This window comes from Lissotriton vulgaris, chromosome 4_1 (genome assembly GCF_964263255.1).
Source record: "Lissotriton vulgaris chromosome 4_1, aLisVul1.2, whole genome shotgun sequence".
NCBI classification, from domain to species: domain Eukaryota; kingdom Metazoa; phylum Chordata; class Amphibia; order Caudata; family Salamandridae; genus Lissotriton; species Lissotriton vulgaris.
Window position 1 is genome coordinate 1670952459 of NC_141691.1, and position 27140 is coordinate 1670979598.

Here is a 27140-nt window from a genome sequence, read left to right on the forward strand (position 1 = left end):
TGATGCCACGAACACTGGCAAGATTAGAAAAAAGCAATTCCGTGAGCCGAGCCCTTTGTGCGTCTCATTCTCAGAGGTTGTATAGCAGTCGAAGGAGATGGGATTTCTCCAGGGAAAGCTGCATTCGCCGTTGACAGCTCTGCTGTTTCACTCGTAGAGGTCAGTGGCAAGGTCGTTAAACCTGCCGTGACTGGCTATGTTCTCACCCCACCTGGCATCATTGTGGGTGAATGTTGCGTGGTCCTTTGGGCGTGCCATGCTGTACCTGCTCGCTTTTACTTGGTGCCTGCCTGTGCTCCTGGGAAAAGGACGCAGATCACAACTTTTAGGAGCTGTCTTAACTCTATTTCATTTGGTGGCTAGTTTTGTTTCGTTTACCACAAAAACATGTTTACTTTCAATTAAGGGATCAAATAATAACGGTTATTTTATGGAATAAATGCAGTAAAGGAGGTTTTAAGAGTGGGGGTGCTACCATCATTGTTGCATCCCAGAAGTCATAGAGATTGTGAAACATCCAAATGCCCCTTAATCACAAGTATAAGAAATGAGCCACACCTATTCAGCTGGAGAGTGGTAAGGGTGTGGTATATGTCTGGTGGTGCACATTGGTGCAAACAGATTACTGTGGTGGGGTGGTGCACCATCAGGTGTTTAGTTAGTTAGTTAGTTATGCAGAATGCTCCTGGTATTGTTGGTTTGAGGACACAGTTCTGAATTTGGAAAATGATAATTTCTTTACAAGAGCACCAACAAAAACAATACAGACTCCAAATGCCAGGCACACTGTTGGAGACATAAATTGAAATGATAAAGAGCCAGGTAGACAAACTAAAAAACAGAGATACAACCTTAGGGACACAATCTCTAATTAGTCCAGACAAGGAGTCAAGAAACAGTGATTGTAGATCATTGTGAATTTATGAGGTATTCATTGAACAGATAAAAGGGACGGTATAATAACCACTACAGAAGGACAGAGAAGACACAACTAGATTTTTTCACCATATTTAAGGCCCTTTGTTTACAGGTTGAGATAACAATTATTAATAGGGTCCCACTCACATATACTTAGGTCCTAGAACTCTTTGATGTTGTGAATTTATAATCTTGAGAAAATTACCCCGACTAAGAATAGATAGGTTTGAATTCATTTACATTCGAAGCAATGGCCCATGGTGGCCAAGATCAAATTCGTTCGACCATCCAGTGGATCAGGAGGATCAGAAGATGCCACCTACTGATGACCGCAAGGGATGGAGAACTCAAAGAATTATGAAATTGGCAAATATAGTATGAACAGAACATATGATCCTGACAAGGTGGTGTGCTGGGAAGGTGCAAGTTTACTGAAAGGAATATCTATAAATCAATGTATGAACAAAATGTTTCCAAATATTATCCACCAACGTTTCACAGAAAAAGGAAAAGGAATACTTTCACTTCAAGGCTCCTTCTGTGACTAATAATCAGACCTCCCCAGGATTTCGCGATTTGCAAAAAAATCGCAAAATTGTCCCTTTTGTAAAAATGCAGCGATTCTTTTACAAAAGTTCCTGCAAAATATGTTTTTTTTAAACCTGCTGTTTACCCTCTATTTACTGGCTCTGTGCTGCCAATGAGCCAGTAAAGAGAGGGTGATCAAGGCCAGCAGGCAGCAGAGGTGTTAAATGCCTTTGCTGCCTGCCTTTGTAATGCACCTACCCCCTCCTGAGCAATTAGACTGCCGCCTCACATGTTTGCGTGCCCCGTGTGGAATATTCCCTAACCTTCCACAAGTCTCCTATTGTTTTTTTAGCTACCCTCAACCATCTCTGCCACCACGCTCCCTCCCGCCCCTCCATTCCTGCAGCCTGCAGGCATAGGTTGTCTTGTGCCGAAAAGTGCAGGTTTTCATATTTTTAATCTGATCTTTTTGCCTAAAAATTAGCCACAGAGAGTCGCAAAATCCTGGGGGATCTGGATAATCCTGACCTAGGTAGGTCTAGACTGGCCTTTAGAGGACAGCAGCAATGGAATGTCTGCCAAAAAGCATGAGAAAAGCAATGGAAATCCCACAAAAAAACAGTAGGAGCCATACGTTTCATGACCAGCCTTATTCCCTTAAATGAACCTACTACAACCCGTCTTTGAACTGCGAACAGTCCAATTTATTGTGGTAGAGCAAAAATAGTCCACTTATGGGCCATGCAGCCATTTCTTAAAAGTTTATTTCACATCACCATAGATTTCAAAAAGACGTCTGTACGGTACTCTCTGGCCTGTAAACCATATTATACTCCTTTTATTATTACCATTTATTGACATCTACTTTCTAAATGTTTACTATATTTTATTCTTCCTGTGTTTGGGTGACTCCAGTGCCTTTTGTAGGTTTAAGACAATCCTTAGTTTAATCTACTGATAGGAGAACGAAAGGTTCCTTGTTTACCTTGCTGTATTTAGGAGTCTTCGGAAGCTTTAGTAGAGCGCATACAACATCTTTGTTCCAACCCACCCCTGTTTCCTGCCAGGGATCAATGATGTTTTCATCTATTGAGATTTCTTCACATTGACTACTGTTCTCACTGCAATATTACACCCTGGTATACACTTGTGATAAAACATCCATGAATCATTCACTCGCATCCAATAATGTAACTTTTTAATTAATATCGTCCCGGTCCCGAATGATATAAAGTCCAGATGCAACACTATGAAAGTATCTTCGGTGGCATCATAATGGTCAGACATCCCTCTCAGCACAAGAGGGACTGTCCTGTAAAATGATCACGCATTTTTTTTAGTACACTTGCTTTGGAATGGACCCTGATAAGCGCCTTCCCTGCACCATCAAGGACTGATTCTCAGGCCAGGGGCTGCCTTCTTTTCTTCTTCATCTGATATGTGGTGCTAAACCATTTCAGAACTGGGAAGTTTACTGTCTTTTGTGTTTGCATAAAGGGTGTATGCCAATTACCACTCTTCATTCTGAAAGCTGAATTTGGCACTTTTCCCTCCCCATATTGTTATTCTTTTTTTCATGTTGAGAGTCAATGGCGAGTACGGTGATCAAATGTTTCCCTTCCCCTGGGCTCTTCTGTCCTGATCTCCTTGGTCATGGCATTGGTGAACAGCCTGTTTTCTTGAGTAACGCTTAACCTAGAGTGGCCCGCAGTGCTCCTGTATGAGCTTTATTATGAATAGAGATTCATTCCCGTCCTGTTGTGTTTTCCCTCCAATGGCACTAAATGGAAAATGGCCATAGTACAGTTCGGGGAAAACAGTGGTGAACTGATGAAAGTATGTTAACTGCAAACACTCATATGTCTCTGATGTATGCATTAGACTCCTGCATCCGCGACACCCGACAGGTCACTATGGTATGAGAACAACCTGTCCAGGAAATGTGTCAGATAAACCAGCACATCTAAATGCCCGTGGTATGCTAACATTTATGCTGGATACAACATAAACATAAGGACAACAAATGGAAGCAGCAAAACAACATACTTCTCAATCTCACACATGATGCAATATACAAATTGCACATTAGCTAATATTTGGGACTCCTGTGTCACATTAAAAACTGTCCCACTCGGAAAACTGACATGATGTTGGAGAGAAAATCAGAACATTATTTAACTGTGATCTTTGCGGATCTGAGGAAGGTTGACAGGAGTTTCTACTGGATTTTCAACTCCTCTGCAAGATCTCTATTTGGCGGTCATCTGCAAGCTATTGTGCACACAGCTGCCCTCTGTGGTGTGCAGTACATACTCCTAACCCTTGTTCCCCTTTCCAAGAGCACGCACATCTGTTCAGTAATTCTACCTAAGGGAGAACAGTGGAGGCTTGGTGTGGGCTATAACTGTTAGCGTAAGCCGTGCCTGTTGGCTTTGACAATGATGTGTCTTCTGCCTTCAACTTTGCACAGTAAACTTGTAAAATGAGCCCAGAAATTCATTTTGCAATTTTAACATTCATAATGTTTTCTATGTGGAATACTTTTCTGATTTTTTCTTTTTTTTGCCCGATTGCTTCATTACCTATTTTTGGTTCAGTTGCACATATATAGTTAATCATTTCTTAGGCTGTGGTTGTTTTGATATTTAAATTAGTTGTATAAAGTGATGAAAGCTATCTTATAGGGGGTCATGGTCCTTGCATGATGGAATTACACATTTAAAAACGTATTACACGCTTTATGTGTGTTTATTGGATGTTTAAGATTGCAATAAGCGGCGCAGAAAAATCACATAAATATATTTAAATTTTTAATTGGATATGCGTTAAGAATTAGTCTCTGAAATTAAATTAATTTCAATAAAAGCACATAGCGAATTGTTCTTTCCTCTTTGTAGATAAATTCATTAGAGATGAATTGTTTCAAATATGATAATATGCAAGCTACCAGGGTCAAATTAATAATACCATTGCTATGGTGTCAGTTACACTTTTTGTATCTAAAAGGACGACAAATAAGTCTCATTACTGACATTATATCAAACATTGATTTAAAAAGGGAGCAGCGAAACGTTGTCAACATTTATAATACTAAAGTTCTAGACGAGTAGACCGATCCTCTAAAATTTAATTACTTTTGTTGTTGCTTCTTGGAAAAGGACAAATCAGAGAAAATAGGTTTTATTTATGTAAGTAAGTGCCTTTTGTTGCATTTGAAGCAAACACAGAATAGTAAACGCAGATCTTTTAGTGCCCAACCAAATTAGACAGAATGGCCTGCTTCAGGGGAGGTGCAAACATAATGTTGTAAAACTAGATAGAACGTAGAGGTGATTGAATTATTTTAATTTTGTAGAAGCACTGAATTAATAAATGAATACAACATGGAAAGCTGTGATTAGCTAAAAATATAAAAGGAGGCAGCGCTGTTCATTTTCCCATAGGCGGTGGAAGCGGTGTGTGGTTGGGGGGTGAGGGGGTGGTGATGATGGGGTGGGTGGGCTACGTCTTCTGTCAAATTGCTGCTCATGTTCTTTAAAAAGGAAACTGGTGTTTACTTTTCTTTCTCTTGTCAGTTTTAGTATTAAGGAGAAACAACAGTATTTTACGATGGTGTAGTTTCTTTCAGACAATGCAGGACATCCATTTTCAAGCATCTGATGTCAGCGTTCACATTGTGTGACAAGTTCCGTTTATTTATTAACCTAAACAATATTAACATTGGCTTATGCAGAGTTTCCAAAATCATATAAGGAATGTTAGCATGCATTGATGCAGGTGGCCGTTCTGTAAAGCAAACAGACCTTCACTTTACTTGTGATGTTGAACAGTATCCTGGCAATATCCACAAGTCTTTACAAAAACTTGGTCTTTACAAATGATGGGGCATAATACCAAGCAATAGCGATAATTATCGCTATTGCTTGGTTAGAGACAAAAATTTACCGCTGAGCTGCGGCGATTTTTACCTCAAATAAACCTTGGTATTACCAAGGTTTATCGCAAATGCGATAAAAATCGCCGCAATGCATGAATATCGCTGAAAAGTCAGCGATATTCATGCATTACCCAGCTAATGCTCTTAGCCATGTTATCCACCTCTCATTGGATAACATGGCTAAGAACTGCTAAGGGCAGGAGTTAGCTTTTGGAGATATTCGCGCTTAGCGCGAATAACTCCAAAAGTTGGTAATAGGAGATAGCGATGTTAGCGACTGTTTTCAGTCGCTAACATCTTGGCACGCCCACTTTGCATATCATTAGTGATAAATATCACTGACATGCAAAGTGGGGCCCAAGATGGTCGCTATCTCCTACTAGCTGTCGCTAACTGGTGTTAGCGACACCCAAGATGGTCGCTATCTCCTACTAGCTGTCGCTAACTGGTGTTAGCGACAGATAGGTAATAGGGAGATAATTTTATCTCCGCTTTCTTGGCTTTTAAAGCCAAAAAAGCGGAGATAAACCCCCTTGATAATATGCCCCCTAGTTTTAATCTTATGCGCAAATACAGAACCTGGAAAGTCGGTTTCAGGAAATTATAACTGTGTAGCCACAGTGTTATTCTTAATGTAATTTACAAACCATACCTTCCCTTAAAACTGTGTTACTGGCCTGTTTCAATTCAGTGCGTAGAGCGGGCTTTGATCGGCCTCTTGCTTATGATAGTCTGGCTGTCTTGTTTGTCTCATTTCCTTGCTCCTGATCTGATGGCCTTTCTCTATACTTTTGAGTTTGTCACGCTCAAGGTGAATTTCACTCACAGTGTTCTGATTGGATTGAATTTATCCTTCCACTACTGACATTAGTCTTTCTGTTGCAGTGTATGTGAGGAGATATGTATCAAACCACTGCTTGCTTTCCTCACTCTCTTCCCAAACTTCCCACCACCCTCTCTTGAAAGCTATCCCTTGCTAGCACCTATTTCCCATACGAGCCCGTTTCGACTGTGAGTGACTCTCACCAAGGTATCAATAGGAAGCCATCTTAAAATGGTATTAAACAATACCATGATGGCCACTCATTCATGCACGTCATACATGTCAACATTTTAGCACAAGAAAGTGTCAGGTTTTGAAAAGGGTAATTTATTTTCCCAAATGGTTTATATTGAAGCAGAGGCAATTTTAAGTGGGAGGCAGCTAGCATAAAAAGCGATTTAGATTCAAAACTTGTGAGTCTCCTGCCTGAATCTGGTCTGTATGATATGTGCAAATGTATGGTGGACATTTTTTAATGAGTTTTCTTTTGTTTAGAGAAAATCAATAGAAAATCTTCACCACGAATGTGGACGTATGTGCAGCTGCCATTTTTAAATTAGTCATCTTACAGTCTATGAAAACCTATTTAAAGATGGCCACTTCATATGTAAATGCTTGGACAAAGGTCAACTATAAATAGAGGTTTTCGACAAACTAAAAAAAAATCATTAAAAAAGGCCACAGCAGACATCTTTGAATGAATTTTCTTAAAGTATAAGAAAAAAACACTTCCAACGGCCGCTTCTCAGCCCATGTCTGCATGGTGGCCATTTTTGAATGGTTATCTTCAAATAGAAGAATATGTATTCAGAGATGGCCTCAGCACATGCGAGCACTCACATGACAGCCATCAAGGCAAAATCACAAGAATTGTTAAAGCCAATAGGTTTCATGGTTGATACCTATAGGCTCTGCCATTGCTTGAACATTAGAGTGTTGTCTCAGTATAAAAAATAATTAGTTTACCAAGTCTTGTATTCAGAGCCGGTGCAGCGTTGGTATGTTTAATAGCTTTGAATCTTCTCAGTTTTTGGCCCTTTCTTACACATTTCTCCAACTTGCTAGGGACTATTTAAAGGCATATTTGATATACTTCTTTTGACCAATGAAAACATCCTTAACTGATGCAAAATATTGAACTGAAATGCCAATCATGTGGAACCGGAGCCTGCTCCCTAATTGACACCTGACTGTGTTATCCAATTACTGAAGTATATGCACTGGGAGTAGTCTTTGCAAGGATGTCCATCTTTATACACTTTTCACTACAAGTGGTAGAAAAATATTCCCGCTCATCATTGGATGTTTACTTTTTCTCTACATGTACCGTGTGTCGCTAATGCATGCCAACTTATTTTTGCAGATATCAACATGGCGGGAGAGCCAAAGCCGTATAGACCAAAACTGGGAACGAAGAGGCCCCTTTCTGCTCTCTATAGGTAGGTGCAAAAGTCTATTCTGTGAACAGATAGCGTGATTCTTTGGTGAATTAAAACAACGAAATGATGTCATAAACCATAAAAGACCCTAATTCAGCTAGATTGAATGAAGTTAACACATAAGTGCAAACGTCGGTCTAGTTCAAATTACTTGAAATTAAAAGGAACTTTCTGAACACAAACTGAAAGGGAAGTGGTCTATGCCAAACCAGTGAAAATAAATGTAGCATAACAAAGCATGTTATTTGAAGTAACTGTAGTAACGCATGTAGATTTAGACATTTATTAGTAAAGTGCAAATGTTATATTCCATATTTTAGCCATAGCAGAGCTGTATTCTCTGGGTCTTCAGGACCAGGAGTCTTCTCTTGATTGACGTTTCTTCACACTATGGGTCTATAAATTAAGATTTGCTGCCTGCTTAAATAGCTCTGGGTATTACTAATACTCGTGATTGAACAGTATGCCACAAACCATATATTCAGATGTGCAAAGGCCCATATGGTTTTGCATAATTGTTGAGAGGAACATTATGGCCCACTCAAGACCGTCTTTCACTGATGGATCAATTTGCTATTTGCTGCAATAGTTGAGCTAGTGAAGAGACATTGCGTCCCACTCCTCCTGGCGTTGCCTCTCACGAATGATGTCCCTTTCCAACACCCAACAATGGTAATGAATAGCATACTAAACTCTGTGTGCACGCTTATGTGCTATGCATGCTATACAGCGGAGCCATAATGCAAACTCACAAGCTCCTTGTTTTAAGCCCACTGTCGTCCTTGGTAGCCCACAACTCCTGCCTTTCTAATTTAGCTAAATTGTCCATGGCTTGTCTTACCTTTATTTGATAATGCAGTAGTTTACCCTTAACACTATGTACCTGCACTCCCTTTCAACACCAATGAACTATGATTGAGATGCTTAGTTTAACAGTATGTATTTCTTCACATTTCTGCCTATATTGATCCATGTTTATATTGTTGGTATTTTATTTATGCTTTCAATACTTATTTTTCGGTGTGTGAAAACACGAAGAGCAACTACTATACGTCCACGTTTATTGAACAGATAGATGCTCCCTCTCTCTTGATGCCTACAATAAAGTATACCAATAGCATAAATACATTAGCATTGTATTGTCTTTTTTTTGTTTTGCATATCAATGCAGAAACATATTGTGTTTTGTATGTATTTATATGTAAAAAGCTGTATAGTCAAAATACTATGAGCCTTAGCTATCATGTCCAATGGAAACAGGCTGAGCACATTTTCTGCATCATTATTACTACTAGTAAAAGTGTGAGATTCTTCAAAGGGATCGACTGGTTTGTGGTAGCAATACTATAACTAAGTTAAAGTAATAGGAGAGGAAACATATCATACACCTATGCCGTTTGTTGGATTGTGTAATTAGTTTAGCGGTTTCAGACCAGGTTGTAGTGGACCGATGAATTCCACTGCATACACAACCTCTACAATGGTTGCCAACATTAACACACCGGGTTGGATAAAAGAGGTCCTTCGATTATTTTCAACATACCCATATTTGTGCCTTTTACAGCTTTCTTTGAGATGTGAAATGTTTACTTTACTTTTATAGTTACTCTCACAGTTCCTCTGACTAACTCTCACTCATGTTCCAGAAATCTGCTGTCTAACCTTTCTCCCAGCTGCCATAGGCATATGCCCTCACCTGCCTGTCCTCCTCTCATCTAATAATTCAATATTTGCCTCCTATAGTTTATTTTCAAATCAACCCATCTTTGCTCTCTGGTTTCCATCCAGTCTCTACCCAGGCATTACAAGTAATCCTCATATGTCTTCTAGTTACGCTCCAGCCACTAGGTCCATTTCTAAGTTTCACTCGTTATTCCACTTCTCATTACTGCCACTTTGTTAGTTCTCAAAACCCAACTCAAGTGTTTTCAGAAATTACCCAGCTCAAAATGATTCAAGTTTCTGAGATCAATCCAACCAACCTGCCTGAAATGTAATGCACCAATGTTAATAGTGCATCGATGTGCAATCCTATATATTTTTTTTAAATGTATTATGAATTAGCAGATAAATTGTAGGCAGTTTTACCTACCGGGCCAAAGACTTAAAGGCAAGCTAAAACTGTATTTTTCTCACAGATATCACCCAGTTCTCCCTAGAAAATGTAACCCACGGGGTATTTTTTTCCATTTTCTGATCAGATGGAGGAGTCCACTAACTCTTATAAACAAGAGTCCAAACACCAAAAGGCCACTTGCTGGAAGTGAAAATTACTCGAGCAAAGTCCTCTCCCCTCCGCCATTTATCTCTAGGCTGTCTGTCTCATATCCACATGCCTGAAAGCGAGGCTGAAGGGCCGCACAGACTGTTATTGATACATATATAAGACTTCGACTTTGTACCAGTAAGCCCGACTTGTGATGGAAAGAATCAAGAGTTATGTCAGAGCCGACCCCTGCTCTGATGACGGCGGCGCCCTGGGTGGAATGAAATGTGGTGCCCTAGTTGCAGGTCGTGGAAAAAACGAGGCAACATGGGGCCCGTTTTGTGTTAACAGTTCAGTCACACATCAGAGAAGTGTCTGGCCTTTGAGCACAACCCTGCACCTCCCCCAAATATTCCAATTCGCTCAGAGCGGTACCTTGATAACGCCAGTGCCAAGTTGTTGGTGGTGCTGGGGTGTGTCGGCGGGTGGGTGGGGGGCTGTGAGAGGGAGATAGGATGAGTAAGAAAGGCTGTTGAATGGGTGTAGAACGGCACCTGAGGCAAGTAAAAAAGGATGAAAAGCGGTTTAGTCTGCGTCATTGGTGTCAAGAGGGATGCTGTCTGCAGGACTTTAATACAGACAGCTTTGTGCGCCCCTCTGAAGATTGGCGCCCTGGGCCTGTGCCCAGCTCGCTCATGCCAAAAGCCGGCCCTGAGCTACGTCTCCATATAATGGGTGTTACAAGGAAACTAGGTGAATAGGATGTTTCCGTTGAAGCTCTTGGAAGCACTCAGTGATGTAGATACAGTTCACACATTAGGATACTGCTAAAAGATGAGATTTTTTTATTTTATTTTTATTTTCAAGTTTTATATAGCGCTGGCTAGACCCGGAGGTATCAGAGCGCTATACATGAGCATCAGATCATAGTTACAGGTTACATCATTACAAAGGTTACATAGTTCTTAGAGCATGGCCACATAGTTACTTGTAAGATCGAAATAAACAATAAGCACACATACGTAAGGGGAAAAACAGGCAAGGTGAGAGATTCAGGGGAGGGGGGGTGGAGCAGGGGAAGTAGTCAGATAATGAAGGCGGGAAAGAGGAGGGTAGGGTGAGAGACACAGCATGGGAAGAGGAGGGGAAGGGTGACGGGTACACAAACCAGTAGACGAGTCAAGGCAAACGTCCAAAGTCCAGTAAGCTGTGATCCCAGGGGAAGTGGTATCACTTCCCTATCTCTGGTGCGAGAGGCTCCCTTTGCGCAGTGGACTCTCTCAGAGGGGTCTGTGAGACTCCAAGGCCTACATACTGGATCCTTCCCCAGTAAAGTGAGAGGGAGTGCTTTGGCAAGGGGTGCCATACCATACCTCAAGTGTGAATGGCTCCCTTGGCGCAGTGGACTCACTCCGCGGGTTCGCTGAGACTCCAGAGTATAAATATTGGATCTTTCCCCAACAAGGGGAGAAGAAGTGCTTAGTCAAAGGGCACAAAGGACAGGGGGGTAGGCAGAGTAGCAGGCAAGGGTAGAGATTTGGGAGAGAGGGGATAGGAGCTAGGGACGAGACAATAAGGAGAGATGAAAAGAAGTCTGTCTAAAGACCGACTGGTTAGGTGACGACCAAGGAGGGAATCCACGGCCCATCTCCCCTATAGCTAAACTAAGTAGCTCCATCGGGCATCAGACAAAATAGTTCAGTCTCAATACATTGAGAGAGGAGGGAAGGAGAGACATAAATAGAGGGTGGATGCTGTAGGAGACGGGAGGTGAGACGAAAGGAAGTGTAACAATGTGGTTCAACAATATATCAGGAAAAGATCAAACAAGTAAATATTATATCAAGCAATCAGCAATACATTATGGAGGAGAGAGAGGAGGGAGAAAGTAGTGGGAGGTAGGGGAGGAGGGAAAGTGAGAATAAGGGAAGAGACAAACGTAGAGACGAAAGGAAGTCTGTCTAAAGACCGACTGGGTAGGTGACGACCAAGGAGGGAATCCACGGCCCATCTCCCCTATAGCTAAACCAAGTAGCTCCATCGGGCTTCAGACACAATAGTTCAGTCTCAAGTGGCGAGGGAAGAGGTTCAAGAAAAAAAGGGGGTCGGTGAATTAGTTCTAGAAACGATCACGCAGATATCATGGTGTTCTGGCCCTTCTCAGGCTTAACTTCAGGCAGGCAAGGCAGCACCGGAACAGTACGAGACCCACCAGCTCGGTCGAGGATCGGAACTCAAGGCAACGTGAAGATCAGGGGCACAACAGGGTATAAACAGGGCTGGTGACATACCTAACATCAGGCGGTGATTGGGGGGGGGTCCCACATGCAGGGAGCGTTGCCAGTAGTTGCAGAGTATGCAGTGCACTGTTGGTATGACTTGGTGCCTGGCTTGTTAGTCACACGGGTAACTTGCACTTACCAGGTGATGCGTGAGGGTTGTAGCAGGTCCGTAAGGGTCTATGTGGGAAGACACTTGAGTGCCAGTCATCCCTTGAATAGGCCCGCTTCCTTGCGGTTTTGGGAGAGGGTGAATACTGCCTGGAGGAGTTAGAACTGTGTGCGAAGTGCAGGAGAAGGTTATTTGCGGGGGTCTTAACGGGGTCACAAGCGCGCCCCACCCCGAGTTGAACCGGTAGGTTGATACAGGTACGACGTGGATTACTGGGTCGATGAGCCGCCATGTTGAGGTCAGGCATCATCCATCCCAGGCGCCTCCAGTTCCGGCAATAATGGGAGGGGGATCGCCTTAACGTTCCCTGCCGATTCAGGGAGAGTCGCCTCTCACCTCTGGCTTGTTGGCGCTGTGTGATCTGGTGGCTCAGTTGCTCAACGCTAATTCGGCTGTCTGTCCCAGTCTCCGGGTGCCATTTTGAAGTCAGGCGACACCGGCTGAGGATCGTCCTGTAAGTTGCAGTAGGGTCGGCAATCAGTTCCTCGCCTCCTAGTCACTGGGATCAGAGCCTCATGGGCTGATACCTTCCGGTCCCACTGGGTTGTGGCGCGGGTCTGGGCGTCTGTCTGCACAGGGCTGCCGTGTCCAAAATGGTGGGCTGTCTCTGGTTGCCGCCGACTGTGCCCTTCTATGTGTGTATACGCAGGGCGAGTGTCGAGAATCCCCGATGTCGGGCTGTACCCTCGCTGCCACCTTTGTCCCTGGCTGGTTGGTTCGCGGCACCCGTCTCCGGTGTGTGGCTCCGGTTCGACCTCCTCCGGTCTGCCGTCAGGAGAGGGCGGGTGCCAGAGTTTCCTTTTTCCTCTGCATCAGGACCATCCTTTTCCATTTGGAAAAGCTAAAACACTAACAATAGAAAGAAGAATTTGGCAGAGAGGATTCCCTTCCAAATGTTGTCTTCTTGGCTCGAGTCGTCCCTGGTGAAGACGAAGTACATGAGGCTGATTGTGGTGCATGTCAGCAGGGTGATAGTGTGAGGCTTGTAGAAAAAGTCTATGGTGATGTCCTCCACCTGCTGTTCGTTGATCATCCTGAAGTGCAGCTTGTAGTTTGCAACGCCTTTACTCAGCGTCCATATGTCACATGAAAGATGTGACATATGGAAGAAATGAAACAAGGCAGTAAAAGGGGGCATGAGAAATGAACATCTGCGATTAGCATTCTACTTCTTTTCAATTGGACTTTTTCAGTATCTTGATTCCTCGTACAGTGCCAGTAAGCCAGCACTGCTTTGAGACCCAGGGAGCTGCAAACATGCAGCACCTTGGATTCCAAAGCAAAGTGTCTGTTTCCCTGCCCTGTTCAGAGCATGCAGGGAAACAGACACTGCTCTGCTTTCAACAAGCAAGAGCATTTTCTGCTCTCACTTGTTTAAAACAGAGCTGAGCTTTTTCTATGGCAGATAGTAAACTGCAATGTCCTGTGGGTGGGCACCCCGGGACATTGCTGGAGCCGGGCCTGGAGGGTGGCGGTCCCCAGGGCCATGAAGGACTCCACAAGGGGGGCTGCGCAGCTCCCCTGCAATGCAATTAAGCTCCGGGGAGGTGGTGGTCCCCAGAACTGCAGGAGCTGCGCGGCCTCCGTATTTAATTTTATAAACATGCCCCGGGGAGGTGGCGAAGCCCCTTCCTGCCTTAATATTTTGCTGTAGCCCTGAGGAGGTGGTGGTCCCCGGGCTGTGGGATGCCGAGCAGGCCCCACAATTCTTTTTGTTTACAACCCCGGGGAGGTGGCAGTCCATGGGGCTTTGCAAAAGCCCAAGAGGGGGATTTTCCTATGGAAACTTTGATCCTAACTATAGTAGGTTTTATATATTATATATATTTACACACATACATACACACATGACCCTGTTGAAAGCTACAGCTGAAATGCGTAGGTCATTTCATGCTGCTGCTGCACATGGTGGAATGAATGTATAAATAAATCAATTCAAGGTAACTGTTTACAGGTGCTGTGTCAAGCGCAGAATGCATATATTTTCTGGGGCCTCTAGCGCTAGCGCTCATTGAACAGACGTATATATATATATATATATATATATATATATATATATATATATATAACCTACTGGCGGTCGCCAGTAGGTAGTTATAGTTTGGATTATTTTCAATGCAAAATCTCAACATTCTATTGGAAATAACTTTAGCGCCGGTTGAGGAATCTGCCTGAAAATGTCCTCAAATTTGCCTCGCGGCGCTCTGGTCCTTCCCTGAAAGTTTGGAGGGGATTCGTCAAGCGGGGGCCGAGATAAAAGGGGGGTCCCAAAACGTGTTTTCCCCATGTTAATTTCCATAGGGCGGTCAACCTCACTTTTAGCCCGAACGACTGAATGGATTTCCACCAAACTTGGCAAAATTGAAGGGACTGGTAGCCCGATGTGCCTTTGCTATGTCTCAAGAAATGTGCTCCAGTGGTTTTTGAGTAATTTAGGTTAAAAAAAATATATATATCTATAGCCGCGCCCCGGTACCCGCACCGGGGAGCGCACCGGGCGCGCTACGCGACTTGCGCGCGGAAAGCTGATTGGCTCTCGGGTGTCTGTAAACATTCGAAACAGTCCGGAGCGGCGGCCATCTTGTGTCTCGGTAAGATCGAGACACAAGAGGTGGCAAAAACAAAGGGGGAAATGACCATAAGGGGGCAGAGTAGACCCCCCCTGACCCCCTAGGTATGATGTGGGGGCTATAAAAGGGCTCCGGGGAGAAAAAAAAAAATTCGATTTTTGCGGGGGGAGCGCCCGGTACGCGCACCGGGGAGCGTAGCATGGGGAAAACCCAGTTTATTCACTGCGTCACCTCTACGACCCTTTCTTGCGTCAATACGCCCCTTTTGCATACATTACACCTGACGTAGGTATAATGTGGCGCAGGGGTTTACAAAGTGACGCATCTACCTAGATGCGTCACTTTGTAAATATAACTCAATAAGGTGCATGTTTTACGCTGCTGATGCGTCACAAAAAGTGACGTACCGGTGGCGTAAAAGTACAAAGTGACACATCTACCTAGATGCGTCACTTTGTAAATATGACTCAATAAGGTGCATTTTTAACAGCACTGGTGCGTCACAAAAAGTGACGTACCGGTGGCGTAAAAGTGACACTTGGCCTTATAAATGAGGCCTTCAGTCTTCTACTTATGCGTCATATTAAATATATGACGTATTATGTCGCAAGTACTTACAGATACGTCAGGATTTCAGACGTATCTGTAAGCGCAAAAGTGATGCATTGCTGGAGTGTGTCACAAAAATGATGTAACTCCAGCAATGCATCCTTTCACATGGGGCCAGGCCCATGTAAAAGGGCCTGCATCAGTCTTACGCCTGCTGTGAAACAGGCGCAAGATTTTGACGCAACACCGTCATAAAAGTGACGCAGTGATATCTCATAGATTTCACTGTGTCACCTCTTGCGTCAATATGTCCCTTTTGCATACATTACACCTGACGTAGGTATAATGTGGCACAGGGGTTTACAAAGTGACGCATCTACCTAGATGCGTCACTTTGTAAATATGACTCAATAAGGTGCATTTTTTACAGCACTGGTGCATCACAAAAAGTGACATACCGGTGGCGTAAAAGTGACGCATGGCCTCATAAATGAGGCCTTCAGTCTTCTACTCATGCGTCATATTAAATATATGACGCATTATGTCGCAAGTACTTACAGATACGTCAGTATTTCAGATGTATCTTTAAGCGCAAAAGTGATGCATTGCTGGAGTGCGTCACAAAAGTGATGCAACTCCAGCAATGCATCTTTTCTTACCCTTCTACACCCCTGTTCCTTTTCTACATTTTATTTGAATATCTACATTCCCCATGTTCACTCTCCTTCTCCTTACTTTCCTTCCCAACACTCACCTTCTTTCAGTCCCCCTACTTTACTTCCTTTCCCCTCTCATACCTTTCTGTTCTTTCTTACTCATTTTCCTTTCCTTTATCAATGCACTCCACTTCACTTACTCTTTTTCATTTTTTTAAGAATATAGCTCTTTGATGAGAATTGGAGGTAGTTCTGAAAAGAACTTTTTTTTTCTTTTTTAGAACAAAAACAAAAACAGGGAATGGAAACTGCTCAACAGGAGCAAAAAAAATAATAATAATTAGGGATGGGAATGGCAGCGATGGTTCTCCAATGATCGAACCATGAGCAGAACACTTTGCTCCCCATAGCAAAGTAGCTGATCACAGTATCTGCATTTAAGGACGCCTTTGTTAAATGCAGGCTGAATGTTCGGAACCAGCTCTTGTGATCTCCCCCTCACCGATGTTGTTGGTCCTCCGGTTGATGTAGAGGCCCCATCACTGGGAACCTCTTGTGCCAGAGCCCTGACACTTTCCCGGGCAAAATTCTGGGGGTGCCTCCTCTCCACATGGCGAATCATTGTGGAGTTCCCAAAAGAATATTTTTTAGTGGGGTCACCCCGTGACAGGACTGTGTGACAGATCCTGCACTCCACTTTTGGAGCATTTACCTTCTTCTGGTCATCAGGTATGGAAAAATGTTTCCAGATGAAATGTTCTTTGACCTTCGGCTGAGGAGGCTCTTCATCAAGGAATTCATTGGAGTCATCTTCACTGCTGGATGGTCTGGCAGCCATGATAATCCAAGATATCCAACAAAGAACCGAGAGCAAAAAGGCAGGTCTTTCAGTCACAAAAGTGAAAGAAGAAGTGAAGGAAATGGGTGGGGATTTCATTCTTTGTAAAAAAACTGTTAGCAACCAATGAAAAGTGTTATTGTAAGGTCACATGACTTGACGCGCTTACGCTGCGCGCACCAGAGCGCTTCCGGGGGCGGTCACGGGGCGCGAACGAAGGCGCTTCCGGGGGCGCTTACGCGGTGCGCCTAAGTGACGTTTTGATAGTTCCACGGAAATGCAAAATCATTTTCATTTCCTTATTCAAAAAAACTGCTTTTATATGTATGGTACTAAATGTCTTGCGTTATTATTTACTTTTCATTCATATTTTTTTTCACGAACGCAAGTAGTGCTCTGGGTGCGCTTTCCGGAGAGCTTACCGGTGCGCGCACCCAGAGCGCCCCAGGAAAAAATGATAACAAAAATAAATAAAAATATTATAAAAAATAAAAAATAATAATTAATACTTACACAAAACAGCAAATTTATTAAAAAATCGTAGGTTAGAAACTCGATATAGAAAGGAATTAGCTTTTAAAAAACCTTTGAAATTCACTGAAAAAACCATCGGTTTCACACCAGTTATAGTTAGGAATTAGCATTTAAAAAACCTATTAAATTCACTGAAATAACCATAGGTTTCACACCAGTTATAGTTAGCTGGAAATTTAACTGACATAAAACCATTGAAATTTCCACGTTATAGTTAGTTGGACTCACTATAACTTGCGCGCCTGCAATGCACTGCTGATGACGTCACATATTACATCACTCATGACATGGTCAGTGACACCACTCATGACATCACTGATGACACCATCCTTGTGACAGAGTAACAGACCTCCTTTCAGTGTAATGTAACCCTTGAAACACATATTCAAAAATAGAAACTAAGATTTTCATATAAATAGAGATACCCATACCAGTTACAACAACCAATCCAGTAATACCACCATATATATACACATCCACTCATTCACCAACAGTTCTATATAGTCACTCATACATATACTCACTCATCATATGTAGTGATACACATATACATCCTGTTACACACCGACAGTCTTCCAGAAGTTACTCACACACATACTCACACATGCAAATAAACTATTGAACATCCATTTATTTGCATATACAGCTATACACACACTAGCACATTACTTCTAAGGAAACTTACACATACTTACTCTCTTAAACAATCACTTATAGAAAGACATACTTATTTAAACAGGAACTCTTACAATCTCTCACTCTCACATATACTCACTTATAAACATCAATACTCACATATACTAGATTAAAACATATATAGTTACTCATAAAGACACTAGTGAGGCAGGCATTCACTCACTAACACACTTATATACACACTCATCCACCCATACAGTCCTGCACATATGCTGTCTTCAAAACACATACAAACAGTGAGTCACCAACCCATACAGCCACTTATACACAAAGTGAAACACTGATACATATATATTCAAATATTTAAAAATTACAGGCTAATATATGTATTCACTAAGATACATTTAATAAGCCAGATAAACAATCAATTTTTTATTTAAAAAACATCCATTTACACACTTATTTAAACATTTATTCTTCCATCGACCTTTACAAATACATATATAAAACATATTTATTTTTCAGAAAGACACACATTCACTGGATGGTGTCATCAGTGATGTCATGAGTGAGATCACTTACCATGTCATGAGTGATGTAATATGTGACGTCATCAGCAGTGCATTGCAGGCGCGCAAGTTATAGTGAGTCCAACTAACTATAACGCGGAAATTTCAATGGTTTTATGTCAGTAAAATTTCCAGCTAACTATAACTGGTGCGAAACCTATGGTTTTTTCAGTGAATTTAATAGGTTTTTTAAATGCTAATTCCTAACTATAACTGGTGTGAAACCTATGGTTTTTTCAGTGAATATATATATATATATATATATATATATATATATATATATATATATATATATATATATATATATATATATGTATGTATGTTTATTACCTACTGGCGGTCGCTAGTTATAGTTACGACCTATTATCCATAGGAAATCCGCAACATTCTATTTGGAATAACTTTGGTGCCGGTTGACGAATCTTCGCGAAAGTTTCAAAATGTATGGCCCGCTCCAGTCTGCTCCTATCCTGAAAGTCTCGGGGTGATTCGTCAAGTGGGGCGGGGGCAAAAAGGGGGGTCCCAAAACGTGTTTTCCCCATGCAATTTCACATAGGAACCTTTAGTCGCAGCTACAGCCCGAACTGCTGAACGGAATTACACCAAATTTGGCAGAAAAGTACACCTTGGTTCAGAGTCGTGCCTTTTGGTTAAATGGTGTAAATCCGTTCAGTAGTTCCTGAGAAAATCAAAATTAAAATCACATATATATTTAATGTTAATGTTAATGTTAATGTTAACTGGTATTTATTGAGCGCTCGTACGCCCGGAGGCTTCATGGCGCTATAGGAAGGAACAGGGCGCGTCAATCATTTGATAGCAAGAGGCAGCTCAAGGGTGTGCCTGAGAAAAGAGCCAGGTCTTCAGAAGATGTCTAAAACTGAGGAGATTGTCGCTTAGTTTAAGGTGAGGGGGGAGGGAGTTCCAGAAGGCAGCTGCAAGATGGTCAAAGCAGCTGCCTCCGAGACGTTTCCTCTTGTACGACGGCACAGTCAACAGAGATTTATGGGTAGACCGGAGGTGTCGGGAAGGATTGTATTTATGGAATAGGTTCCTGACGAATTGGGGGCCAGTATCTTGCAAGGATTTAAATAAAATGCAGCCCGTCTTGAAGGCCACACGTTGTTCCACAGGCAACCAGTGTAATTGTTTCAGGCCAGATCTAACTGATTGCCTTCTGGGGATGTTCAGAAGAAGTCTGGCTGCTTGATTCTGAACCAGCTGGAGGCGTTTGAGCTCTCCTTTTGGGAGCCCGAGGTAAAGACTATTGGAAAAATCCAGTCTGGATAAAACCAAAGAGATGACAATCTGAGTAAGGGCGGGGAAAGAAAAAAAGCGTGCAATTTTAAAAAAACTTTCAGCTGAAAAAAACTGGCGGAAACGACTGACCCCACCTGTTTCTTCAAGGACAGATCTTCACTGATGTGGATGCCCAAACTTTTTACCGAAGATGACTTAGACGGAGGGGCACCCATACAGGGGGGCCAAAAGCTAGGATTCCAACTATGTATACTCTGTCCAGGCAAGACCAATTCGGTCTTTCCTGGGTTGAGTTTTAAATGATTGCAGCTCATCCAACTCAGAATGTGGGACATGGTGTTCTGAAATTCTACCACTGAGTCCTTGGTGTTAAGGGGGAAGATGAGCTGCAAATCATCAGCATAGTTGAAGATGGTTACCTTGGCATTTCTAAGAGAGAACAGAAGAGGACGCAGGTATAAATTAAAAAGTAGGGGGGACAGCGAAGAGCCTTGAGGCACTCCGCAGTTGGTGGATATGGTAGGGGCCGTAAAGGTACCCAGTCTGACCGATTGAGTTCGGCCAGAAATGAACGAGCGGATCCAACTCAGAGCCGGACCTCTGAGGCCAGCCTGTTCGACACGGTCGACCAAGATGGTGTAGTCGACCGTGTCGAACGCAGCGGAGAGATCCAATAGCACCAAAGCCTAATGGCCGCGGTAGATCCGCACACCCTAAGCGCACCCTGCCGAGCATGAGCTGTATGTTAATTGGCTGTCAACACTCCAAACCAGAAAGTGTTCGCAGCCATCTTGTGCCTCGGTAGAACCAAGGCACAAGAAAGCAGAAAAAAACCTCACAAAACGCAAAAAGGGGGCAGGTTAGAAACACCCTGACCCCCTATGCCTGCATAGGGTGTTCCACAAGGACCCCCAGGGCCAAAAAAAAGCATTTGAAAAAAAAGAAAATCTGCGAGATTCACGCACCCAGCGCGAATTTCGGCCGAAATGTTTTTTAAAACGAAACATGGGCTCCCGCGCTTCATTGTTAATTAGCCCTTGGGGGCCAAGTCCCAGGGGTATGGTAAAAAAAAAGTGTGGGGGGGCCCAATCCCCCCCACTGCCCCGGGGCAAAGCATTTATAGTTGCGGGGGGCACACGGCCCCCCACAGCCGGGGCTTGTTATTCAAATGTTGGGGGGGCTCTAACGCCCCCCAAACCCCGGGCACCGCCACCCGGGGCTTGATTTAGTTTTGATTGTGGGAGGGCACACTGCCCCCCTGCAGCCCCCGGGACCGCCACCCCTGGGGCTTGTTATTCAAATGTTTGGGGGCTCTAATGCCCCCCCAAGCCCTGAGGACCCCCACCCCCGGGGCTCGAATTAATTTTGATTGCGGGGGGGCACATTGCCCCCACACAGCCCCTGGGACCGCCACCCCCGAGGCATTTTAAAAAAAAACCTGTGTGGGGGGGCTCAAGCCCTACCATAGCAAAGTTGGTTTGAATTTTGAAAGAGAGAGCAGGGAAACCTGCTCTCTCTTTCAAAATTCAAACCAAATTGCTTTTCCACACGGGGAGCTGCATCTTAGCAGCTCCCCGTGTGAAAAAGCAATGCCGGCTCCTGAAGGATGCGGGGAGCCGGCGGGATTGTGGGGGGATTGGGGACCTCCCCCCACAGTCCCCAACGGAGAAGGCCACGCAGCACCCCTCCCCAAAAGTTAAAACAAACTACAACAAAAAATAGGAAGGCCGCCCGGGGGATGGGGTCCCCGGGGCCAAGTACCTCCAGTAAGCGCCATGGAGCTGAGTTACAGAGTGTTGTAAAAAGGGGCGTGGTCTCTGAACACCTCTCTGCAATGCAGCCCCCTGGCGCATACTGAAGGTACCTGGTGGGCTATTTGGCCCCCACTGACGCAAAGGATTGAGGAGGAATTAATTCCCCAACTTAAACCGCGCCACAGGGCGTGTTTGCAGACGTGTCACCTCAGGCCGTGCCCCCTTCCTTCACCTCTGTGCAAACGCGCCCCGTGGCGCGTTTTAAGTTGTGGAATTAATTCTCTTTGAATACTGAGGGTCCCTGAGGGCCAACTAGCCAACTAACCCAACAGGTATTGGCAGTATGCGCCAGGGAGCTGTGTTGCAGACAGATGTTCAGAGGCCACGCCCCTTTTTACACCTCTCTGGAACGCAGCTCTGTGGCACTTACTGGCAGGTACCAAGTGGGCTAGTTTGACCCTAGGGGCCCTTAGGATTCAAGGGGACTTAATCTCTCAACTTAGAACGGCCACAGGGCGCGTTTACACAGTGGTGAATTGAGGGGACGGGGCCTGAAGTGACGTGTGCAAACACACCCTGTGGCGCATTTTAAGTTGGGGAAATAATTTCCCTTCAATCCTGAGTGACCCTGGGGGCGAACTAGCCCACCAGGTGCTTCCAGGAAGCGTCACTGCGCTGCTTTGCAGAGAGGTGGTGCAGGCCCTGCCCCTTTTTACACCTCTCTGCAATGGTGCTTACTGGACGTACCTAATGGGCTAATTTGCACCTAGGGACCCTCAGGATTCAATGGGAGTTAATCTCCCAACTTAAAATGAACACAGGGCGTGTTTACACAGTGCGGAAGGGAGGGGACGGGGCCTGAGGTGACATGTTCAAAAACGCCCTATGGCGCGTTTTAAGTTGGGGAAATAGTTCCCCTTCAATCCTGAGGGCCCATGGGGCCAACTAGTCCACAAGGTGCTTCCAGTAAGCACCACTGCGCAGCGTTGCAGATAGGTGATCAAGGCCGTGCCCATTTTCTTTGCAACGCAGCTCTGTGGTGCTAACTAGAGATACCTGATAGGCTAGTTGTACCCAAGGGACACTCAGGATTCAAGGGGTTATAGTTAGCTGGACAGTTCACTTGTACAAAACCATTGAAATTCCCCCGTTATAGTTAGTTCTATAACTCGCGCGCCCGCAATGCACTGCTGATGACGTCACATATTACATCACTCATGACATGGTCAGTGACATCACTCATGACATCACTGATGGCATCTCAATGAAGTTCCAGATAGCCTTCTTCCTGTTAGATGGTTTTCCCCCCTAGATCTAGCTTGGATGTTGAACGTACAGAGTCTAGCCCATCAGAGTGTAGGGGACGGAATCTTTCTACCCACTTATGACAGATTTCCCTTCTCACCAGAAGTATGGCATAGAATAGGAAATATCTTGCCGGGCCTGTAATATTATCCAAAACTCTAAAAATAATCAAAGAGAGCTTTAGCTTAACTTGCAGCCACAGTATGCTCAAGATAGTCTTACCCACTTTCTCCCAGAATTTCAAAAGAGCTGGACATCGTTAGAACATATGAATATCTGATGCTTTCTCCAATCCGCATGTATAAATTTAGCAAGAATCTCTTTTGTATGCAAAGTAACGCTCCCAGGCACACAAACAAGATATTGGCACACTAGAATTGGCAAACAAACTATAATTAATAATAAACAACTAGTTCAATTTACGAAAATACATTTTTAATACGATAAAGATAAATGATAAAAATCATCGATACATTGATCAAAATTGATAAAATAACATTGTATTAATACATATGTTTTCACAGTAAAAGAAGAAATATATCTTAAAAAATTAGATGGTTTCCTGTCGACGCATTTCGACATAAAGACTATGTCTTCATCAGGACTTTACCATCATGATGCTGTGAAAGAGATTATAAAAATATTTTACTATTTGGTCTCTTGATATTAAAACAATTCAACAGAACTAGTTAACGTTTGCCACAAAATTCTATTGCCAAATAATTATCAAAAACCATGATATACCGCTTTATATTCAAATACATATACTAACGTCAAAAACCTATGTACTCGTAGTTCTCTTGGGCTGATATGAATAAAACACAAGTGTCTTTATCTTGCAGTTGCAAGTAATACAGTACAATACAATGGTGTGATTCTTCTTTTGTTAATACAGAATGAGATTAACATTTCCTGCGTATTCATATTATTGATTACACCATTTGGTACAAAGGTCATTATATATCTGTCTTTTGTCCATACATAAATCTTTGACATTTAATATCTCAGTTTCAGTTTGCGACAAAGAATCATGAATATAAGATATTTTGCTAAGGGTAAAGAAATTTTAGCAGAAAAACCTACAGAGGAACAATTAGAAAAGAGAGAAAGAAGATAAAAAAAGTAGTTCAGAGTTACTATTCTTAAGCTCTATACATTTTGTCACTAATAGCTAGACAAAGATTCCTATACCTTTAAAATTTCAGCATCTATAGACATTCATAATTCAGTACCTGTTTAGTTCAGTTCAAATGGATTTTAATGTTCAGTTTCCCTGCCGATTTTATACTCGCTTCAAACTAGATGGTTTAATACCTAAAATGAAGAATATACCATATTATGGGGATCTATTTTTGAAAAGTTAATTTAACCTTATTATTTGACTGTTTCATGCTCTTACCTTTCTGATATTATATAGCAAGTTGATATGACCTGACATATAGTTGAATATTCCAATTTCAAATTTCAAGTGGTCAACTATCTGCAAATGAAACATGTATTGTATTATTTCAAATACTTGACCCCAAATCCGATGAGTTTCAGCTCTACATTCTGGCTCAAAGTACATATGGATGTTTAATATGGTAGTTCTCACCTTAATTAGATAGCTATACTTCGTCTCTAGATATCAAATTTGTTTTTGAAAGCATGGAGTGATTGAAATCCACTAGAAGACGAATCACTATAGACAAGAAAACACCTTTTTATTATTAATTTTTCTAATTTTCTTATATTAGTTATTAAATATATACCGTGCACACGAACTCGGATCATATCTTACCCTTAAATGAGAACGTTATTATTCTACGGGTTAAGGCTCCGTGAAGCTTGACACAGCGGTATCTTGATATTCAGTTTTCGGATAACTCTTATCTATAGAGATAGAGCAATAGGCAATTTGAACTAAAATACACAAGGGACATTGGCTGCATGTTTTTTTAGCATAGCTTGCTCTTACCTAAGACGCGTAGCTGTGTGCCATAACGGTCCAGGGACAAACTTGTAATTTGATTTAAACGTATTCAGCGACGGCGTGGGGATATATTGATGACTTGCACACTGTTTTCAAGCCGTGCGCACGATACATCTATTTCAGAGGAAAAACCCTATATATTAGTATCAAATTACCCTTGTTTAACTGGGTTCAGTTATGAAACGTGGCGGTCCCTTACCAGTAAACAGGAGGTAGAACGGCGTGTCAGGATATACTGCTCAGCGTGTCGGTTTTCAGAACGAACAACCTCGCGCTGCTGTTTGGAGCTCTTTATATAAGAAAGATTCCCATTGGTCAAAACAGTTACCTAATTTCTTAAAGAGAAAGACCCCAGTTTCAAATAGCACGCTTACTCAAGATGGCGATTGTCTGTTTACTTTTATGTTACAAATATGAAGTTCGTTCCACATAAAAGCAAACATATATGATCTTATTATTACGAAACTATTAGCCTATTTACATTTATTTTAATTTTAATTAGAGCCGGAATAAAAAATCGTATAATTTTTATTTTTAAGGGCCTATTTTTGTATGTTACTTCGAAATATTTAGGATTGTATATAATTATCTCACAGGATTGCATTTTCCCATGGTAATTCATTATTCAGGCCATGGGTAAAGGTCTTTAAAGTAAAAATCCACAAAACTTCTCTCTTTTTTCTTATCTTCTCACCTCACTTAGCATTGGGTATGTGGATCTTTTCCAATATACACCATCTGATATCTGATGGAGCATGCTGAAATTCCAAGAAATGAGTGACTAGTGGAGCTGTAAGTTTACGTGTTTTGATCGCCGATCTGTGTTCTGTCAAGCGAGTTTTTATTGCTCGAGAAGTTTCGCCTACATATCCCATATTACATGGGCATATGATCAAATAGACTATATTGCAAGTGTTACATGTCCAAAGATCATTAGCTTGAATATCACATTCATTGAATCTGAAGGTTTCTCCTGGTATAATGCCATCGCACGAATGGCAAGAACCACATCTTGAGGTACCTTTTACAGGGTTCAATCCTTGTATAGATTTTTGTATGAAGGGAGGTTTAGTAGATGTTCCGGTGTATCTTGATCTCACCACTAAATCTTGCAGATTCTTGTTTCGTCGATACGCAAACATCGGTTTCTTAAGTTTTGGTTTTGATGGTTCTTTATTTAATAGATGCTAATTGGCATTTATTATTTGTCTGATTGTTGCATTTAGTGTCGAATGTTTTGTGATACAGACCAATTTGGGTTCCTGAACTTCTTTGTTTGATCTTAAAAGAGCATCTCGATCATAATATCGAGCCCTTTTGTATGCCTCAAGGACAAGACGGTGTGGGTATCCTCTTTCGAGGAATTTTTGCTTCATTTTTACAGATTGGGTATCATAATCCTTGATGTTGCTGCAATTTCTCCTCACCCTGAGAAATTGCGAAAAGGGGATAACATCTTTTTGGTTCCTAGGGTGATAACTTGAAAAATGGAGCAAAGTGTTCCTAGAAGAAAATAACCAGTCCTTGTCCTGATGAGAACCCAAAATCACTAGCCATTTGAAATGCGAAGGCATCGGGATTTCTTTATTACCTTATCCACATCAGTATGGATAGTAAAAAGACACTCTGAAATCAAGAACCTATCCCTACTAGATGTCATTAAAACCCCAATGTGCACTCCAAGAGGGTCGTGATAATTTGCAGTATACTTATAGGCTCCTCTGGTTCTTAAAGTATTGGACTGGTTTCAACAATTGGCTGTTATTATTTGTTCTTAAATGTACTAGCACTTCATGTTATGTTTTTTTGTTGAATGTATGGTAATCACTTCGCTGTGTGTCACAATTTTGGAGCCACCAAATCTAATAATGTGCTGCCATTGTCTTGTTTATGACACATTTGATCAATGTTAAAGATGAGTAATTTTTCTTTTCATGACATGTTGATAATGCAATGACTATATCAGAAATAAATGTGAAATAAAAAAAACATGTCAAGTTTATTGATTCACTTATCCCAGTTTATAAGTAAAATGATTGAAAATAATACATGCATCTCTCCTGTTTTTGTGCAATATGGTAGAGGTCCAAGGTGGCTGTAGATAAGGGCCCAACCCCCAGTTTGTCAACTTTTGGATAGTTGGCAGTTTTTTTGCCTTAGCAATCTCTGGGTCATCTGACTCGGTGTGGCTGACA

At 42.4% G+C, this 27140-nt stretch overlaps 1 protein-coding gene across 3 annotated transcripts in view; it reads left to right on the forward strand.

Moving 5' to 3' along the window:
* Positions 1–27140, forward strand: part of RALYL (RALY RNA binding protein like) — a 1731499-nt gene that overhangs the window by 1416235 nt on the left and 288124 nt on the right. For all 3 annotated transcript variants that reach the window (XM_086965943.1, XM_086965944.1, XM_086965945.1), the window contains exon 6: positions 7570–7645. In XM_086965943.1, coding sequence (XP_086822069.1) covers positions 7570–7645 — 76 coding nt within the window. The remainder of the gene's footprint in view (positions 1–7569; positions 7646–27140) is intronic.